Source organism: Electrophorus electricus, chromosome 7 (genome assembly GCF_013358815.1).
Source record: "Electrophorus electricus isolate fEleEle1 chromosome 7, fEleEle1.pri, whole genome shotgun sequence".
NCBI lineage: Eukaryota > Metazoa > Chordata > Actinopteri > Gymnotiformes > Gymnotidae > Electrophorus > Electrophorus electricus.
In genome coordinates, this window is record NC_049541.1 from 20,219,765 (window position 1) to 20,240,089 (window position 20,325).

General features: G+C 49.3%; 1 protein-coding gene across 2 annotated transcripts in view; it reads right to left on the bottom strand.

Annotated features, from left to right (window-relative positions):
* Positions 1 to 20,048, bottom strand: part of plxna4 (plexin A4) — a 223,858-nt gene extending 203,810 nt beyond the window's left edge. The window contains exons 1-2 of one of the 2 annotated variants that reach the window (XM_035528507.1): positions 19,560 to 20,048; positions 600 to 1,908 (exon numbers count right to left, since the gene is read on the bottom strand). In XM_035528507.1, the coding sequence (XP_035384400.1) occupies positions 600 to 1,814 (1,215 nt within the window). In that variant the 5' untranslated portion in view covers positions 1,815 to 1,908; positions 19,560 to 20,048. Of the gene's footprint in view, positions 1 to 599; positions 1,909 to 18,024; positions 18,108 to 19,559 lie in introns of those variants that run through there. The other variant, XM_035528508.1, reaches the window with a different exon arrangement.
* Positions 20,049 to 20,325: the final 277 nt, after the last annotated feature.

Below are 20,325 nucleotides of genomic sequence, written 5' to 3' on the forward strand. Positions count from 1 at the left end.
AGACTCTGGACTGTTTCCTGCTAAAGGGAGGGAGGCGGTGTCACAGGGGGCGGGGCAGTCTCACTCACATCTTCATCCTAATTGGCCAATTAGCATCTCTGATTAGCAACACTAACAGTTTGGGTTAGTGGCTCCTAACCCAGATAAGCACAGCTAACGTGTCCTGGCACACAAGGCTTCTGGAGTATCGTGTTCTGTCATTGATTGTCTGGGAAATCCATTGTCATTTTATTGTCTCGGTGCCGTTGTCCCTGCGAATCATCTGAGTGCCCCCACTTTATTTTGAAATTGAACACGGCGCTGAAACTTACGTCGAGCCTGAATTGTTTCTGAACGGTATTGGATTGCATGTTATAACTGATTGTACTAGCAGAGCGTGCATATGATAGTCGGACCACACAAAGGAACACCTGGCTATCACCCTAAGGAAAGGAGACAGGCATTCGGTCTCGGTGGTGTCCTCCAGGGAGGGACCGAGCCGAAAGTCATATCCCTCAGTTCACACACACACGTTAAGGTGACTGAAAGCAAACAAAGCGACGAGAGTCTGGCGTGGGGGACGGCCAGCAGGCGCGATCGGGGGGATGTGGGGGGCTTACCGCGCTGCTGCAGGGGATGTCTTTCACTTTGAGCCAGGCCAGATCCAGCGTGCCCTCGCCCTTGTAGCAGGACTGCAGTCGGTCTTTGATCCTCTCGTTGATCTCCTTCAGGGCGAACACACACAGCGCCGACTCCTGCGACGTCTCCTTGGGCCTCCTCTTCTGCCCTTTGGAGAAGACGGCGTACAGCACGTCGTCGTCGGCTCCGATGCCCAGCGATCGCGCCAGGACGGCGCCCGCCTTGGACAGGTAGGCGGCCTGCAGGAGCCGGTACTCCACGCCGCCTTTCACGCAGCCTAGCGGCACCTCCACGTAGGAGTTGAAGGCCGTGTCGTCCTTGCAGAGACGCACCAGCTTGGAGGTGTACACCTGCTCGCGGCCGGTCGAGGACGAGCCCCCTGCTGGCCCGCCGCCCATCTCTGGCTGCAGCGTAAGGAAGTAGACGAAATTCCCGCTGCTGAAGCCGTAGACGTAGTAGATGTCGAAGTCGGGCACCACGGTAAACGTGTCTGACGGGATCTTGATCATAGAGGCCACGAACTCGTCGTGGAAGACGTAGGCGAACATGCCGTCCTCCTCCGAATTTCGCGCCAGCTTCCGGCTGGAGATGGTCGGGAAGTACTCCGGCCGCCCATCTACCGCCGTGGCCACGAACAGCTTGTCAGGCGAGGCGTCGCCGTACGACACAATGACGCCGTACACCGAGCCGCTCTCGTTCACGCCGGAAAGGTAGTGCTCCTTCTTGTGAAAAGGCTCGCCAAGCTTGAACAGGTCGTCCAGACGCAGCAGTTTGCAAATGCCCTGGTACAGGCTCCCGCACGCCAGCAGACGGTTCTCCCTGTAGTCCATCAGAAGCATCTTATTGACGTTGTCGGTGAGCGCCAGAGGCTCGCTGCACGGCTGCACGATGCGCGGCGGGTAGCAGTTGCGGTTGTCCTCGTCCGGCCCGGTCTGGTGCGACACCTGGATGTCCAGCGCCGGCGCCAGCTTGTAGATGCGGTTCACCGCACCCAGGTACACGTTCCCGTTACGCCGGTCCACGGCCAGGTGGTTAAGGGTCCACTCGGGGTTCTCAGCCCGAAATGTTCTGTAGCCCTGGTCCACTCGGGTCGGGGTCGGAGGCTGCTGGGGGCGGGTGGCTGAGAGGGGCAGCAGGAACACAGAGAAGCAGCATGACACGAGCAGACAGTTCAGTTTTCTGTCGTGGGACGCCATTGTCCGTTGGTACCGGGGAGGAAGAAGGACTCAGTCAAGAACTCAAAGGCCAATCGGGGTTCAGTCTTCTCTCGAACCTGAGGACATTATGGACCTGGGAGCGAAAAAAAAAACCACAAAACACCAAGAATAATATCAGTTTACGGACAAAATACATGCGGGTTGAAATGTCACGTATCCTCACATGGTGACGGGGGTTGTTTGACCTCAGAAGTCAAATTACCTAAAACCACATGACAGTTTCCGGCTATTTGGAGAGCACAGGGGTAATTAGGCAGGGGTGGTAAAAGAACACCGACGAAGAGGACATGGCTGCCATGAATAGATGCCACTCTCAATAGGGATAATGCATTTGCCCCAGGAGTTATCAGCATGGGCAGGCACTGCTGCGCCGCATGTGCCCCCACGCACAGCCAGGCCTTTGGCCCTCTAATTGATTTTCCCCTACGTGCGATTTGCGCACGTTGGCAATTTTTCCCTCCCTTTCCTCCTGAAAGAAGCGCTCGCCCACCGACATCGCCGGGGGAAGAGGCAGACACCCGCATGCCCGCGTTGTTTATGAGAGGAGGAGGACTGCTGAGCCAATTAGGAGAAGAAGAAGAAGAGGAAAGGAGGGAAGGGAAGAGATGGAGAGAGAGCGAGAGAGACAAAGAGAGACAAAGAGAGACAGCGGCAGATGGAAAGAAAGGCAGCGAAAGAGGGAGAGAGAGAAAGAGAGACAAAGCAAAAGTCTTCATCTCTGAGTGGCATTCGCACGCCGGTTTAGCTCTGTCTCTTTGGTCTGCAGTCAGCACACACGAGGACATCCAAACAGAGTCGGACACACACACGCCAGGCTGCCCTCCAGCGCGGGATATAATCACACACACACCGACGGTTCCTGCTGTGCTGCAACGCCAAGTACACGGTGCGTACCATAACCGAAGCTGGAACCCCGCGCAAAACACCTCATATTCTTTACAAGAAAAAGTGCGCAGGGAAAAATATACGTTAAGATATTTAAACTCTGGTTGTTATGCAAGACAGTCGACGTGGGCTTAAGTGCTGGGTGCACAGTCGATACGAAAATCACAGCTCGGCTTCTGCACCAGGCATTAAGATGTTAGAGGCTAAATGGCCGCCACTGCAGTTATGATTAGCCACTGGAACAGAAAGCATTCCCACCGCGAGCAGGACGCGTCAGTGGTGAGTAATACCGGGGTCAGCGTCCGTGGCCACACGACGGCCGCCTCAGCCGCGGAGAGCAACTAGCGTGGGTAATTTGAGCAGCGGGGGATAATGTCGGCACGGGGAAGCCACTTCACGCTGCCGCTGCCGCCAGACTTTACTGACATTGAACGGCATTCTGCAGGGAAGGGAAGCACGCTCGCTCAGGCACAGCACTCGTCTCACGCCGACGGAAGCCGGAGCACGCGAACGGGAAAACAACAGTATTAGTACACACGAGCAAGCGCGGACCCCTAATGACCCCGAGCTTGGCTGGTGCCTTCATGGACGTGAACCAAGCAACCCAGTGACACTTCATTATCTCGCCATCAGACTGCGTGCGCTTAGCTCTTATTTGACTTCGCTTGTTGGTTTGCACGCGCTGTTAATTAAATCCAGTCTCGTGCCAGTCCATGTCATTTCACGCATCACCCTGCACATTCAAACAAATCATTTAGCTATGCACACACAAATCCATTTCAAAACCAGTGTCTTGTGAAAGACACAAGAGTCTAATTTTGATTATTTATAATAATGCGTTTGTTTGTTTGTTTGTTTGTTTGTTTGTTTGTTTGTTTATCACATAAAGCCTGATTCCTCTGTGGTCAGAAATGGTGGCCAGACAGTCGGCAAAACAGCATTTACGATTGGCTAATCTGCAAGGTTATCCAGAGAGGAGTGTTTATGATTGGCTTATCCTGGCCAGCCCCTCCCAGAAGGGCAGAGGAGGCGGGACTGCTAAAACAGAACGCCAGCTGGCCAGAGCAAAGGATGGAGAGCGTCCACAACACAGAGAGCAGTGGACAAAGCTGACCGCCCCTCCTCAGGACGAGAAGGTAAGGAGAGACACTGGGGGTACGGAGAAGTGGATGGCAATTATGCCTCTGGAAAGCTCCATCAACCCGCCCACACACACACACAAACACACACACACTAACAATGACCACATGCGGAGTGCACACATGAAAGGGTGTTAATGAATTTTATGTTTGGCGTCAAGTACTCAGTCCTCGCTCGCTGTCTCCAGAAACAAACAGCATGTACAGGGATTATCTTTAAAGTATGTAAACCTTCATGCGTTCTACTTCGTTTCTTGGTCTCTGGAGGACGCAGCCAGTGATGGAAACATGTCACATACCGTAACTTCACTGTCCTTCAAGACAACACACACAAGCAGATGAGTGATAATGCGTTTGAGTCTGAGGGCTTGTTCTGAGCTCCTGCAACAGTGCATGAAAGAGAGGGGGGCAGTAGAACACGGTGGACCAAAGCCCCTGGCTGAAGAACAGACCACACAATGCTGACTGCCCCACCACTCTGACACCCTCAGTGCTCTGACTCCCCCAACGTTCTGACACCCAATGATTCCCTCTCTGCTCTGACTCCCTCTCTGCTCTGACTCCCTCTCTGCTCTGACTCCCTCACTGCTCTGACTCCCTCACTGCTCTGACTCCCTCACTGCTCTGTCAAGTAAAAGAAGAAACAGAATCAAGGCCAGGTGTCATTTTTTTATTTCAAAAAAGAAGAAGAAGCAAGAATGCACCTGTTCTCAGAGTAAAATGGGAATCCAACTAGTCCTAAACTGGAACTAAACCAGTCTAAAATTGGGCCTAAACTGGCCTTAAATTTGGCTATATTGTGTGTGTGTGTTTGCTAAAGTCCCAACTAAATGCAAAAGTGGCACAATGTTTACTCCTGTGTCTGGCAGTGTTCTAGTTCACTGTTTTTTTGAACTCTACTGTACTTGGATGTATTCTATGAGTAGATGAAGCACTTTTGGAAGTCACTCTGGATAAGAGCATTTGCTAAATGCCACAAATGTAAATGTAAATGATTATGTCTTCATCATATAAGGTGCAAAAACAGAGCATTTACAGTGTTATTAGACTTTAATATTTTTAAAAAGCCCATTAAACCTACTCAGACCATACTCAGATGTTCACTGCAAATATTTCGCTGAACCAAATGCTCCACCATAGTAAATAGTTTTCCCTCCGAGTAGATGTCTCGGTGTGACTGACCTAAACTTGCTGTTTCTTAACACTCGAGATAGGCATATTTGCAACAGTCCAATCTAAACCAAACCAGAGCCATCCTCAAATGAAAGAGTTCCCCATATCGAGCGTCCCGGCCTGCACAGCACATAAGGAACAACACAGACAGATGGGTGGGAAACAGACTGTGATGAGGTCGTTTGAATACAAAATCAGGCTGTTGCTGCTTTAATGAAAGAAGATATTATTAGTCTACGAAAAATATTCAGAGTCAGAATTGATGAGGATACGATCTGGACCCGGCAGAAAGAACAGAGCTGTAGAGCTGCCTGTCTATCTGTTAACACACACACACACACACACACACACACTGCAGACAGCATCGCACACAACTAGTTTTAAGATAAGAGCTAAGATGAGATAAGACTGAACTCATCCCCAGAGGGAAATTAACTTAAGGCCCAAAGTTGTACTCAGACCCAGAGTTCATGGTGTCATGTGACAGTTCATGGTGATGGACGTAACAGACAGACGTACAGACAAGGCTAGGAGTGTCATTCTGAGATCCTGCAGCAGTGCATGAAAGAGGGGTGTGGTGTGGGGTGTGAGAGGCAGACTGCGGTGGACCAAAGTTACTCTGGACTGCTTCCAGCTCCACTCTCACACGCCGCTACAGACTAAAGCCGCACACCTTTCAGACGCAGCACAACACGCTAGTGTGCTGTGTAAGGCAAGCGCATGCAAGCATGCAAACTAAGCACATTAATCGAAATAATTTAATTAATTTAATGAGTCGTTTATTATATAGAGTAAGAAAATGACTATTACTGGGTTGTGAAAAGGCCAGGCAAAGTTGCGCAATATTACTTTACTGATTCTTTGCTTTATTTATAATTTTTATGTTTCCTTCTTACTGCTGTAATTTATCATTTAAGAGAGTTTTTATATCTCGTAAATGCATTTATTGTTCAGATACGCCTAAACTTTTGACAGAGGCTATTATGAATCAAACACAAAGCTCATTTGTCCAAGTCACTGTCTGAAACACTTGCCTAATTCATACATGATCTGCTACCCTCCAGGAAGGACTCCAGCCCTGCGGCCAGGAAGCCAGTTGGAGCTCTCGCAAGAACAGCAAAGAAGACCCACTGGGTTGGGATTGTACTGGTTGGTCCTGGGAGATGTAGTCCATGTTAAGACACGCCCCTTTAAGTATCCTGTTTCGGAGTACGATCCAGGACACATGCAAAGCGGCAGCATTCGGCTGGTACCTCGGATTCTATGCAGACGTTTGGCTTCAATCCCATCAGATGTAAAGGGAGACTGGGAGGATGGAGAGACCCAATAATCTAGAGTAAATCCTCTAAACCTAATCTGAAAGATTTATCTTGGGACAGTGCAATTAAAATTTGCTTAGACCGTCACATACATGCACAAACGGTCATACATGTTCTTAGTCTCTTTCACACAGACACAGTTGCACATTCACAAGCACACACACACACACGCACACACACAGCCTTCTGTTTGACTTTCATTGTGACACATTCACACACAACCCTCTGTTCAGCTTTCACTGTGACTCATACACACACACACACACACACACACACAAAACCCTCTGTTCAGCTTTCACTGTGACATAAACGCACGCACGCACACACACACACACACACACACACTCACTTTGGTTCAACTTTCATTAGTATATGTCTTCCTCCATCTGATCACTGGATCCTGTTGGCAGATGGAGGGATTCATTACTGAGGAAAAGAAACCATAGTTGACAAGGAGGAAGAGGAGGAAGAACAGTTATGCAAGCATATTCTGAATGAACACTGCAGCCCAGCGTTTGGGATGATCGGAGAAGTACAGACACTGGAACACTAGTGAGAGGTGAGCACGTGTCTGTACTACATAGCCATCGAATCTACAGGACAGCATTTGTGCTGGTAATCACCCTAAAAAACAATCATTAATAATATCTTATTCAATATAATATAATATTTTTCAGATTGTAATTATGTTTGCTTTGCATCTTTTACACAAATATCCTAATTATAGTTTTTATCTGCTAAATGCATTTCTTGCTAAGCTTTCATTATGGTCCCTTAGTCAGTGACAAATGACCCAGAGACCTTGTCTATGTTTGCCAAAAGCACATAAGCAACATGGACCAGCGCAAACGAACCCCCCCCCCCCCCCCAACACTAAAGCCTGCCTGTGTGTAGACCCCTCTGATTGGCTGACGCACCGGGTGGTGTGCGAACAGAAGACATTCATCACCTCACCTTCATCATCCTCTTATCCAGTCTGGGAGTCTGTGTTTCCTGTGCCCCACTAACACGCAATACATACACAGTGTATTACCAAATCCTAACAAAGCTCAACTGCTACTGCCATATATGGCGCTGTCGTTCAAAGATGTTTTAAATAACATTTCCTGAACTACGTAAGTGTACAGGAGAAGTAGCAGACATGGATGTTATTATCCTAATAGTGCCAAAGGACTCGGTCTCATATTACAGAGTGATTTACTGGGCGTAATGTGACACTTGCATTATTTACTTGCTGTGAGGATTAACAGATAAATATGTGACATATTCAGAGAGCGTGCACTCCGTGGACATGTGAGGGTTGTTCTGCTGTACATGTGTGTATAAGCCTCCTAGGCTTGGACAAGAAGGCCTCCATCACATAATGGAGTCATTTCAAAGCACTGGCCCGAGCCCAGAAGTCAGTCAGGCAAATCCACTGGATCTGAAAGGAATGCAGGCATCTGCTGTTCTCTCGCTCTGATCAGCCTGGCTTTAATCCCCTGAGCAGCTCCAGGTTCAAACCTCTCTCTGCCTGTCTTTTCTCTTCCTGTACATCCCTCCCTGTTTTACACATGAATGTATTTCTTTTTCATTCACAGAAGTCATTCATATTCACACTCAGCCACAGATAAACAACCCAAAGCAAATATAGCTTTATCGTGCTCACACATACACATACACATATACACAAACAAAAAGCTTAACTAAGTGGGTGGTAGCTCAGTGGTTAAGGTATGTGACTACTAACCAGGAGGTTGCTGGTTCAAGCCCCACCACCAAGCTGCCACTGTTGGGCCCCTGAGCACAACCCTTAAATTGTGTTCACTCCAAGTTGTAAGTCATTTGGGATAAAAGCATCAGCCAAACACTGTGAAATGTAATGACCACAATGTGTAGCTCCGTGTACATCTCATCACCGATTCTCTCTGTCCATGCATTTAACTTCCCAGTCTCTCATCCACATGCGACTTTGCCTTCCTCTTACTGGGCTAAACTGGGAGTGACGTCACACACCACACCAGCCTCCAGCACAGCTGAACAAACATGACCACTGTCTCAATCAGGCCCTATTCGATTACACTTGCTGACCTCAGGAACGAGACTAAACAGTGATCCCAGTAAAATTAGCCAACCAGCATGGGACTGGGAAATGGGACACGCCTCTTAACGGAAATGACAGCTATAGCATCAGATTATATACGAAGGCACGACTTTAAACAGTTTAACTCCTCATTTCAGGGAAGGGGTGACTCATTAACGTTTTAGGAGACACATTAAGTTGAATACGCCGCCATCATAGATGCTGTAATGTAATGTCTGATTGACTCACTAACTGATGAATCCATTAATTAAAAGGAGATTATCAAATCTGAAGCCAAACATCCTTCCCCAAAGGACTTAATAGTATTAATGATAAATAATGATAGAGCAGCTGTTTCACACTGTGGGTTTCACCAAATTCTCTCTCTCTCTCTCTCTCTCTCTCTCTCTCTCTCTCTCTCTCTCTCTCTCTCTCTCTCTCCTTCTCTCTCTCTCTCTAGCTTGTCACATGCCTTTTGTCTGTCTCTCCTTGGTTCACTTGGACAGGCTGAAACTCTTGTGTGATTCTTTCCACACTTCCTCTCTTTAGCTACCCCACACACACACAGACACACACTTCATAAACGTACACACGGCTCATGCGCAGGTTATCAGAAAGGCACAGGAGAGGTCGTCACTGTGTGTTTAAGATCAGGTTATTTATAACAAAAGCATCCTCCTCACAAGTGACCCTTGACTCAGAGGCTAAAATCTAAATTCCACGAATATTCCACAGGAATATATTTACACTTAAATACACCTCTCTCTCTCTCTCTCTCTCTCTCTCTCTCTCTCTCTCTGTCTCTCTCTCTCTGTCTCTCTCTCTCTCTCTCACAGCTCCATGACTTTCATCAGTCTAAGCCTTCATGGCACTCTGAGCAGCAGTAGCGGGGGGGGGTCCGGTTCCTCATCCGAGGCGGGAGGTTTTTCCTGGTGCTCCACTCTCTCCACAGCAATATGGAGGCCTGTCAGCACCAGTGAAGCAAGCAATAAATCAGACATCATAAAGGGCCATTTCACACACACACACGCCGCGCTTTTATCCCTCAGCCCTAATACGGCGCGGATGTGCCGAGGGGCCGCGCAGCCAAGCTACAGGGCAGAGCTACCGAGGCAGCCTAGCGCCTGGTGAAAGTGCCCTCTGTATCTGATCTGGTGTCAGTGGTGCCAAACTGGTTAGAACGGTCTGCGTCAGGGTTCCAGCAGGTTAAACTGATTCTGGAACAGTCCAGGAGGGAGCTGCTGCAGCTGTGTGTGTGTGTTTGCATGTGTGATTGTGTGCGCACGTATGTGTGTGTGTGTGTGTGTGTGTGTGTGTGTGTGTGTGTGTGTGTGTGTGTGTGAGACGCAGGTCAATCAGGCTTCCATATAAAGCCATCACCGGTGGCAGATCGAGGGCTTCCATCACTGCAGTTCACATTAGAAATGAAAAATCAATCAGACATCAGTGCCGACGTTAATAATCTGGGAGCTAAATGACCTCGACCCACAAGATTAACTCCTCGGACATGAACACGTGATGATGTCCATCTCTGGAGATCATCACAAACCGTTCAACTGTGGTTTTATTTTATGTGCACTACTTAAGTAGGATTACTCACACACACACACACACACACACACACACACACACACACACACACAGTAACATTAGTGTGGTTCTCATCAGCATGTTTTTATGGAGAATCTTGGATTAGGAATTTGCTTGCACTAATCCCAGATGAAGCTGAGTCTGAGTTTGGATTAAACTGTGCAGTCGTTCCAATGTGGGCTACAGACTTCATCAATGTCCAGAAATCCTGTCCAAGACCTTGTACAATTGTTTCTGTTAAAACCTTTGTCTGAGACTCACACACAAAAAAAAAACCTCCCAAAACAATTCCACAGTTACAGTTACAGTTCTCCTGACTGCAGACCACGAGGTGTCAGACACTCAGACGATAGAAGCCTTAGTACACCAGCGAGTGTTAATAACCATTTCCGCCATGCAGCGCCAGCTTGGCACGGCTCCGCCTCTTTTGGGCTACAGTTCTTTTGACATGTGGCTGAATGTCATTATATTCCAACAAAGATACTGCAACAAGTACTGTTACACCTCAAATATACAAATATGCATAAATCTGGACCTTAGGTTTAGTAATAGGTAGATCATTCTGGATCTCTAGGCATAATCTCTACTACTGTGTCAAATGGGAATAATAACACTTAGAAATCTACATAATTTGGTTAGAGAAAAAAAACTGGTGTGTGTACACAACAAAATCGCTACGGGCTTCCCACAAGCCCCAGCTGGGTCCCAGAGAACGTGGTGAGAGTTCATTCAACGCTGGCAGTGTTAATTCAGCACCAGGGACTTACTGTGACGTCCTCGCCAGTGCGCTTCAGTAATGAGAAACGGGAAAATCTATTTTCCACAAGAGCAAGCAAACAGTTAAATCGAGGAATTTCATCAGTCCGACATGGTCCTAACGGCTCTCGGAAATTAGCGGCAGGAGATGAGGAAAGGGGTCGACAGTCAGCCGCCGCCATACCCAACGTCACTCCCTGCACGTGGAGCTGTGATTGATGTGTAGCCAATCAGTCACAAGTGGACACAAAGCATGGAATTATACCAGCAGTCAAAACCACAACAATAGCCAATCAGTGTGAAGCATTCCCATTTAAACCTAATTCTCAAAAAAGCAACGTTCCCCAGACAAGAGGAACAAAATGAGTTCCGGTGCTGCCGAAGTTGAATGGGCAAAGACTCGGAAGCGGTCCGAGACACAGCCGTGATTGCCAGCGATGCAGAAAGGTGAAGCAGAACCTGCCAAGATGGCCTTCAGGCAAAGAGACAAGCCGTGTTCTTACAAACTCCTACAGGTGAGAGATTTACTCCATAACCCTTAACCACAAGGGCAGGGGGCACAAGCAGAAACACGGAATATGGAAATAGTTTTCCAAAGGTCACAAAAAAAGCAGCTGAATTCTTGACACTAAGCACAGGATAAATAAATAAATAAATGACAGGTGCTTCTTGCTGTTCAGAATGACAATGAGACAAAGCACTAAGTAGGCAATATCAGCCAGTGCAAACATCAGCCAGTGTAGCAGTACCGAGACCACTGCACCCATCAGCAGTGCACCAGTACTGAGACCACTGCACCCATCACCAGTGTAGCGGTACTGAGACCACTGCACCCATCACCAGTGTAGCAGTACTGAGACCACTGCACCCATCACCAGTGTAGTAGTACTGAGACCACTACACCCATCAGCCAGAATAGCACTACCGAGACCACTGCATCCATCACCAGTGCAGCAGTACTGAGACCACTGCACCCATCAGCCAGAATAGCACTACCGAGACCACTGCATCCATCACCAGTGCAGCAGTACTGAGACCACTACACCCATCAGCAGTGCACCAGTACTGAGACCACTGCATCCATCAGCAGTGTAGCACTCACTGCGACATTGCATCATTCAGTATTCACAGCACACTACAGGACCCAACGCACTACTCTCTCAATGCATCCTTCCGTTTCTAGGTTACGGTCCTTAACAACCTGTAATTGCACTGAATATCCATGACATGTGTGTGGTATTTATAATACATAATTGCTTTTGTAGTAAGTGCGCCCATTTCTTTAGGAGTGTTAAATGCAATATGTTGATAGTGAGCCTTGTCAGACTCGAGCTCTTACACTATTAGAGTGTGTAGGAGTGTGTACCACTCTTATAGTGCACTCCGTTTGAAATATTACACTGCTGAGGACAATGTTACGGTAACGACTCAGGAATGATATATGGCACAGCCCTGAGCAGCGCAGACACTGAGGGAAGCCCGGATGCACATGGTCAGAGCCACAGTGGGGTGATTAGAAACAGGACAGACACACAGGGAGGCTTTGACGAGGACAGACCACGACACGAGGGTGATGATGGAACTTCCAGTGGTGGATGAACAACGTGTATGTGTGTGTGTGTGTGTGTGTGTGTGTGTGTGTGTGTGTGTGTGTGTGAGAGCGAGAGAGTGAGTGTGTGTGAGTGTTTGTGCGTACGCGTATGTGTGCCTGTGTGTGTGCACGTGTGTGCGTGTGTGTGTGTGTGAGTGTGTGTGTGAGTGTGTGTGTGTGTGTGTGTGTGCACGTGTCTCTGTGTGTGTGTGTGTGTGTGTGCATGTGTGAGTGTGTGTGAGTGTGTGTATGTGTGTGTGTGCGCGTGCATGTGTGTGTCTGTGTGTCTGTGTGTGTGTGCACGTGTCTCTGTGTGTGTGTGTGTGCGTGCGTGTGTCTCTGTGTGTGTGTGAGTGTGTGTGTGTGTGTGTGTGCGTGCGTGTGTCTCTGTGTGTGTGTTTGTGAGTGTGTGTGTGTGTATGTGTGCGCGTGCATGTGTGTCTGTGTGTGTGTGTGTGTGTGTGTGTGTATGTGTGTGAGTGTATGTGTGTGAGTGTGTGTGTGTGTGTGTCTGTGTGTGTGTGTGCGTGCGTGTGTCTGTGTGTGTGTGTGTGAGTGTGTGTGTGTGTGTGTGTGTGCGTGCGTGTGTCTCTGTGTGTGTGTGAGTGAGTGTGTGTGTGTGTATGTGTGCACGTGCATGTGTGTGTGTGTGTATGTGTGCACGTGCATGTGTGTCTGTGTGTGTGTGCGTGCGTGTGTCTCTGTGTGTGTGTGTGTGTGCGCGTGCGTGTGTCTCTGTGTGTGTGTGTGTGTGTGTGCGCGTGCGTGTGTCTCTGTGTGTGTGTGTGCGTGTGTGCGCGTGTGTGACTGAGTATGAATGAATCCAGCCTCCTATCACAGGGCAGCCATTGTCCAGCATCCTCCAGCTCCCCTGCATGCTAAGCAGCCTGTGTGACAGATACACATCAGCCTCATCCATGTGAGTCTCCGCCACACGTAAACCGGAAACGCGGGGCCTTTCTGTGTAGAGTCCCGTAGCTTTGCTCTCCATCCCCTGGTCTCCCTCCAGCCTGCATCAGCCTCCCCAGGGGCATGGGGCGGTAAGAGAACGCCTCACGCCCTTCTCTGTTTACCTTCTTCCATGGTTTTGTTTGGAGGGGCCTGTGGCATAAACACAGGAGCGTGCTGTCCAGCCGTGGCGGGGGGCGGGGGCTCTCCAGGGGTGCTGCCAGCCCTCATCCATTTCTCTCCTTCTCTCCTTCAGTCTCTCCAACTTTTTCTTTCTCTCTCTCTTTCCCCTTTCATCTCTCTCTTCCTCTCCCACCATCTCTTTCTCTCTCTCTGCCCCCCCACCCCTACCCACACATACACACACCCTCTCCAGGCTGTCTGGGGTGATTTCCTCCATGCCCACACCTCACTTCTCTTCCTCCCTCCCGAGCGGATCCTTCCCCCTGGGCTCTCCAGTGGAGGGGTCCGGGAAAGCTTCAATCACATCCAGGAAGGGCAGGCGAGGGAGAATGAACGACACCTCTTTGCATTCACCCGGCCGGAGGCTCCGTTCTGGTCTTGACCGCTGTGCTGCCGAGAGGCCGGGGATGGACTCGGATCACTCCGGTGAGAGGCTGACCAAATAAAAGCAGCACACGAAGCACGTCCAAAGGACGCCTGGCGGAGAAAAGCCAGCAAGAGGATCCGGCATGTCTGAAGCACTGATTAGGAAAGCTCTGGTTAGGAAGACCACACGACAGCTGGAATTCCCTGCCCACGCCGCAGCCGAAATTCCAAATAGCCGATCGGAAATGACGCTATTCAAGATGCCAAGGTGAGAAAGCGATCCCAGGCAGTAGCGGTCCGGTTCCTTCCTTGCCTGATCCGAAAGCAGACAAAGTCTCGTTCTGACACGGAGTGTGTGCTCACGAGCGCTGGCCTTACACTGATTAACGTTATCATTTTAAGCCAATTAAAGTAGGTTGATGGATAACGTTGCCACTGACGATGTCTCACTTACAGCTCCAAACATAATCTGCAGTGGCCTTTTGGGGGAGGGGGGGCATTTAGGAGAGATAATGTAGCTAACAAGTTACGTTTCCATGGGAACACTTATAGATGTGTGGGTGGCCCAGGGAGCAGCATTGGCTATGCTGACCGAGATACTTAAAGCACTGCACAAGATGCAAAGAAACACACACACACACACACACAAAGCAAACAAACACACTTTGCCTGCTGCACAACACACACATGCCCATTCCACAACATAAATTGATGGCATTGCTTATGCTATGTGGTACACACACACACACACCTCTGCACATCTGCAAATGCTACAAAGAAGCATCCAACAAACAGCTCCAGTGCCAAACACAGCAAATATTTACCACCAACCTGAACAAACCAGCTCCGCCAACAACACGACTGGCACACAGCTAGCCGGTACACCCCCCTGGGTACCACCCAGCACATGAGCCTCGCGACCAGAGCCCAGCACACAGAAGAGACTACAGCTCCCATAATTCAGCAGAGCTTACGGTGGCATTAACACGGTGCTCTGCTCTGTCCAGGAGGGATGCCACAGTGACGTCACCACCGAAGGACGGAGGCACCTGTCTGGATGTGTGAATACAACGTGAAGCCCCAGCTGAAAGAATCTCTCATATTGGTACCTGGGCTGATCTAGACTGAGCGTTACACCTTATCACTTAACCCCCCCCCAAAAAAACCCTGCCGGCACGCTAAAACGGCTAGGGGGGAACACATCACAGCAGAAAGTCATTAGCACAACGTGATTTGATGCTCACCTGCCCCTGCTGCTGGTGTCATTACTCTCTTAAACAGCATTGCCATTTCTGAGAACAGTATCCCTGACCCTGCCGAGCTGAGAACAGAGCACACGATACCTCCTTTTCTCTCTTCTCCTGCTTTCTCTCTCTCCTTCCATATCTCCTGCTTTCTCTCTTGATCTTTCCCTGCACTCTTTCTGAATTACACTCACTATATCTTTCTCTCCATTTCTCTCTCTCTCACACACACACACACACACACGACTCAAACCCCCCCCCCCGCCCTTTCTCAAACAGCCACACGACCAGTTTCCTAATCCCCCTCTGAAACACGGCGTTACACTCAGAAGCTGTCCAGCATCTTGCTCCTCCGTCTGCCGTCTGCCTAAACAGGGCCCTTAGGTCTTGGGGCCCCTGAACTGCAGCTGCTGGGTCTATCTGCCCAGGCTGAGAAGGTTCCTGCCGCCCCGGTGGTATTTCAGCTCATCTGTGCATGTGATACAGACTAACGCATCAGCCTTAATGGCACGATCATCGGCAAGGCACTGCAACACACTAGCACACGGCAGGAGAGATCGGCCAAGAGGAAGTAGGCAAGGAACAGCTTCCTTTTGTCTCCCTCTCTCTGTGTCTGTCTGTCTGTCTGTCTGTCTGGTTCTCTCACTATCACTGTTTCTCTCTCATCACACACCAATCATCACACTTGAGAACTCACAGAAGCTCAGTGGAGGATGAGGACAAATGGACTTTCCAAGCGTACATTCCAAAATGCCTCTAGCCAAAACTTCCTTTAAGCACGTACCCGGAATATGATGGCAGAGGTAAAATGGTGTTTAATGACTGTATTTAATGACTCTTTCTATAAAGGGACATTCACAGTCCAGCCACAGTTACAAGAAGCAGTCAAAATCACCCTCCCTTTGTTATCTGCACACATATGAATACACACACACACACACTCCTGGGATTCATTTGAACTGTGGTAGCACCATGACAACATGATCATAATAGCTGGGCTAGAAAAGTTTCGCTTGACAGATTATATATACACACACTTTCACAGAGGGTAGCGTGTACACACACACACACACACACGCACACACATGCACACATACACATACACACACATGCACCACATAATCAACCAGAGCTTTAGAGAGGAACAATCTAGTGGAGTCTCATTAAATAAAAGATTACAAAAATAGATTTTTTTCTTCCTCACATAATCCTGTCAGCTAGTGAAGGTGGAACACACTTCTAGTCAAAGCTCAAACACATCACGATTATGATCCAATGATTTCTGATTTGCTAGCTCATCCACCCACTACTCAACAGGGACAGACACAAATGAGCACGCACAAAAACACAGATTAAAGACAAATTCAGATAAACCGATAAAACAAGCTCATCATCATCTCAATCATTCTCGTCATCCCTGCAGACATGAGCCATTACCAGCTCAATGAAAAAAGGAGCAGTCAGTTGTCCACAATCCCATTGGACGGTTGGGTAAAGTAGAGCATTCTTATTGGAAGGCAGAGTCTCAGATGGTCCTGTCAGAACGAAGTGGGCAGTACCTCACAGACAGCCCAAACAGAGAGGCACATTCACCAGTTCTCTAGCTCACCATTCAGCCCCATACAACACATGCTGACTGATCTGCACACACATACACACACACACACACACACACACATAAACCCAAACTCAAGCACACACACACACACACACACACACACACACACACACACAAATACACACCCTTAAGCAAGATAACCTCCAAAACTGGTCGCAATCATAGTAGAAATTCCTAGTCTTGTCTCACAATTTTAGTATCATCTGTAGCTCAAATGTTCAAGGGCAGCTGACTTAGCAATGCAAAGGCAAAACATAGCCTCAACATTGTCTCAAAGATAAAGCAAAGCTGTGAGAAACGTCAACAGTGAGATCATGTGTGTGAGTTAGTGCAGAAGCCTCGGAGAACATCCTCACTGGCTGGGAATGCACAACAATGATCAGGCTTGTTTATCAGAGGGGACTCTGTGTTTCTACTTGAAATGTGGTCCACTGCCCTTGCTATGCATACACATGCACACACACACACACACACAACCAGTATATACTCTTTCTCCCTTTATCATGCCTGCTAATACGAGAGAGAGAGAGCAAAACACACACAGAGATAGAGAGAATGAAGAGAGAGAAAGAGAGAGAGAGAGAGAGAGAGCAAAACACACACAGAGATAGAGAGAATGAAGAGAGAGAAAGAGAGAGAGAGAGAGAGAGAGAGAGAGAGAGCAAAACACACAGAGATAGAGAGAATGAAGAGAGAGAGAGAAAGAGAGAGAGAGAGAAAGAGAGCAAAACACACACAGATAGAGAGAATGGAGAGAGAGAGAAAGAGAGAGAGAGAGAAAGAGAGCAAAACACACACAGAGATAGAGAGAATGAAGAGAGAGAGAGAGGAAGGGAGGGAGCATCTGTGCTCTCATCACTCTGCTATACATGGCTAGTCTGTCATAGTGTTTTAGTTTACAGCCTATTACACTACACACAGCTGAAACGCTGAGTGACCAACTCTCTCTCTCTCTCTCTCTCTCTCTCTCTCTCAAGCACACACATACACACACAGAGAGAGTGATAGAGAGAGAGAGATATTGTGTGCACACTTTACCACAAACTCTGAGCCATATTGTCTTACTTCCGCCGCCAATTTCAGCCATTAACAAAGCAAGTGATAAAGGGAAGCCGGAGCCACTCCGCAGAGGAAAGAGAGGAGGCGCAAACAGACCAGACAGGGCAGACACAGCGCGCACCACTCACTTATCACAGAACCCAAAATGCGCTACAAACCTCAGAAGGAAGAATTTAGACAACCCCACCCCTCCAACACGCGCGCAAGTCAATACAGGCTATATGCACGTATACACGCGCACACGCGTCCAACTTACTTCACGCGCTGGTGTTGAAACAGCAAACTTCAACGCGAGCACCTCTGTAAGACTACTGTGATGCACGAGTCAGTAACCTTCACACCGTCTCTCTCCCGTACGTGCAGCGAGTCCAGAGAAGCGACCTGATCACGCCAGGTCTGCTCAGATAACATGATCACAAACACAAACCATCGCAAACACGGCCACGCGTAATACATTTAAATATGATTGACGGGCTGATATATTAGTCACGCGGGCGGGCGCGCGCAACAAAACGCGGTGAGTTTTGCATGCGGCTACGCGTTAAACGATATTATAGTTCGCAACCGACCTGCTCGGGAGGGTAAATCCCCGCAGGAACCGCGCAACGGCGAGCAGAGTTAGCGCGCGACACTTAACCGCAGCTCGCGCCCCAGTCCGCCGCAGGCTGCCGGGCTCGAGACGCGATTCCGTCCTGGGAGGCGCAGGTACTCGGGAATAAGCCACGCGATAGTGGTCTTCACCTGCGTTTGATGCGCTCGCGCAGGACGCCTACCGGATCACACGCGATCGTTTCTGAGTGATCTTTCTTTTTGCAGTTTATAAGATAGTACCACTTTTACTGTCACGCGATGGCCTGAACTCGTAATAACTCTTCCTGATGTCTGTGAGATTTTGTAATCTCTACCGCCAAACGTGGGAAGGATGAAACATCCCGACTGGCGTTCAATATCTCGGATCTTCCGCACTGAGCCTCTCGCGTGCTCGGCCCTTAACGTGGAGTGATGGGCGCTCCGTGCCCGTGCGGTCGCGCGGCGTCGTCTCACCCTCCCGTACCCACATGAACTAGAGCGCGACGTGCCATTTAAGGTTACGCCGCGCGGAGCCCACGGTGCATCCAACCTGCGCTCCCCGCGAGCGCTCGTGTACCAGTAGCGGAGAAGCGATACGCCACAGCGGCATCACGCGCCCTCACATTAAAACAGACATGAAGTCGCTGTTTCTTCACTTTCCAGCTGAGTTTGAGCGACTCTAGAAAGATTGTGCCACAACGCCGCAATCAACCTACATATTAAAGAGTTCCAGGTCTGAGTCGGAAATGCCGCATAAGTGTGATCAGGTGAGGGACATTTTCTTCGCTGCATAAAGTCCGATCTACACACTCCAACATCACGGAGGCTACGGGAGAGTTCCCCGCCACCAGCCACGCGCAGATGCATTCGGCCAAATGAAGTTCAACTCGGAGCGTAATTATTTACCTGCAGCTCCGGTGATGCATACGCTTCACGCACTAACGTTTTGTTTTGTCTTTAGAGACTTATAGGCTACTGCTCGTGGCTGTCCGTGAAAATCTAGGCACGAGACCGAGTAAAAAATTTTCCCCGTATACAGGGCGCGGATGGTGCAGTGCTCTCTCTCGCGCGCACACCCGTATATAGAACAGGTAACACGCCTTTGCCTACCTGGAGAAATAGCGTTTGCGAGCGCCATTCCCTAATCCTGCGTATAAAAAGAAACCTTTCAAACGTGGAAGCACGCTTCTGTTAATCGGTTGTCCCGTGACAAGCCCTTACCTGTGCTGCGGATTTGACTTCACAGCCGCAGTCGCAATGCCACTGCGGATGAGCACGTTCGCAGGAATCCCAACTCTCTTACTCCAAATGTTCTGGGAAAATGTGCGCAGCCTAGAAAAGGTTTTAAAGCCAATCAATCCCAGAACCAGTGCTTCGGAGAGTCGGTACGACCTGGACTCTGCGACACAAATCCCTGACGTTTAAATTCCTGTGAACAGAGAGCGAGACGGGAGGCGGAATCCCAGCCACTCTCGTTCAGGCGGAGATGTCCGCAGCAAGTACGCCGCGCTCGCGACTGTCAAAGCCGGCGCTGTGGGTAATCGCTCCCATCCCAGGCGCGCGGGGCGATGCGGTGACCGCAGCTCGGGCTTCTCTGACGGCGCGAGGTCGTGTTGCGGAGTTCGCTGCCACGCTGCTGACTCCAGAGGAACTGGGCTGCGACTGGAGCCGACGGCTTTTCGCTCGAGCGCACCAACCCCCGTGCACCCTCCCGACTTGCACACGGTGACTTTCTGAGTCCGGGCGCCGATTGCGCTAATTGGGAGGCTTCATTGCGCGCGATCGCGGCGCGCGTTCCGTGTGAGTGAGACGTAGACTAAAGCTCGCAGGCTGCAAACGTCTTCCAGTGTTTATGTAATGCACTCGTTCCTCCGTGAAAGGACCCGGGGGTGGGGTGGGGGGGGGGGGGGTAGAATACAATGCCAAGGGTGAATAGCTAATACCGAGATCATTTAGAAGATTTAGAGATTTAGCCTATAATATAAAA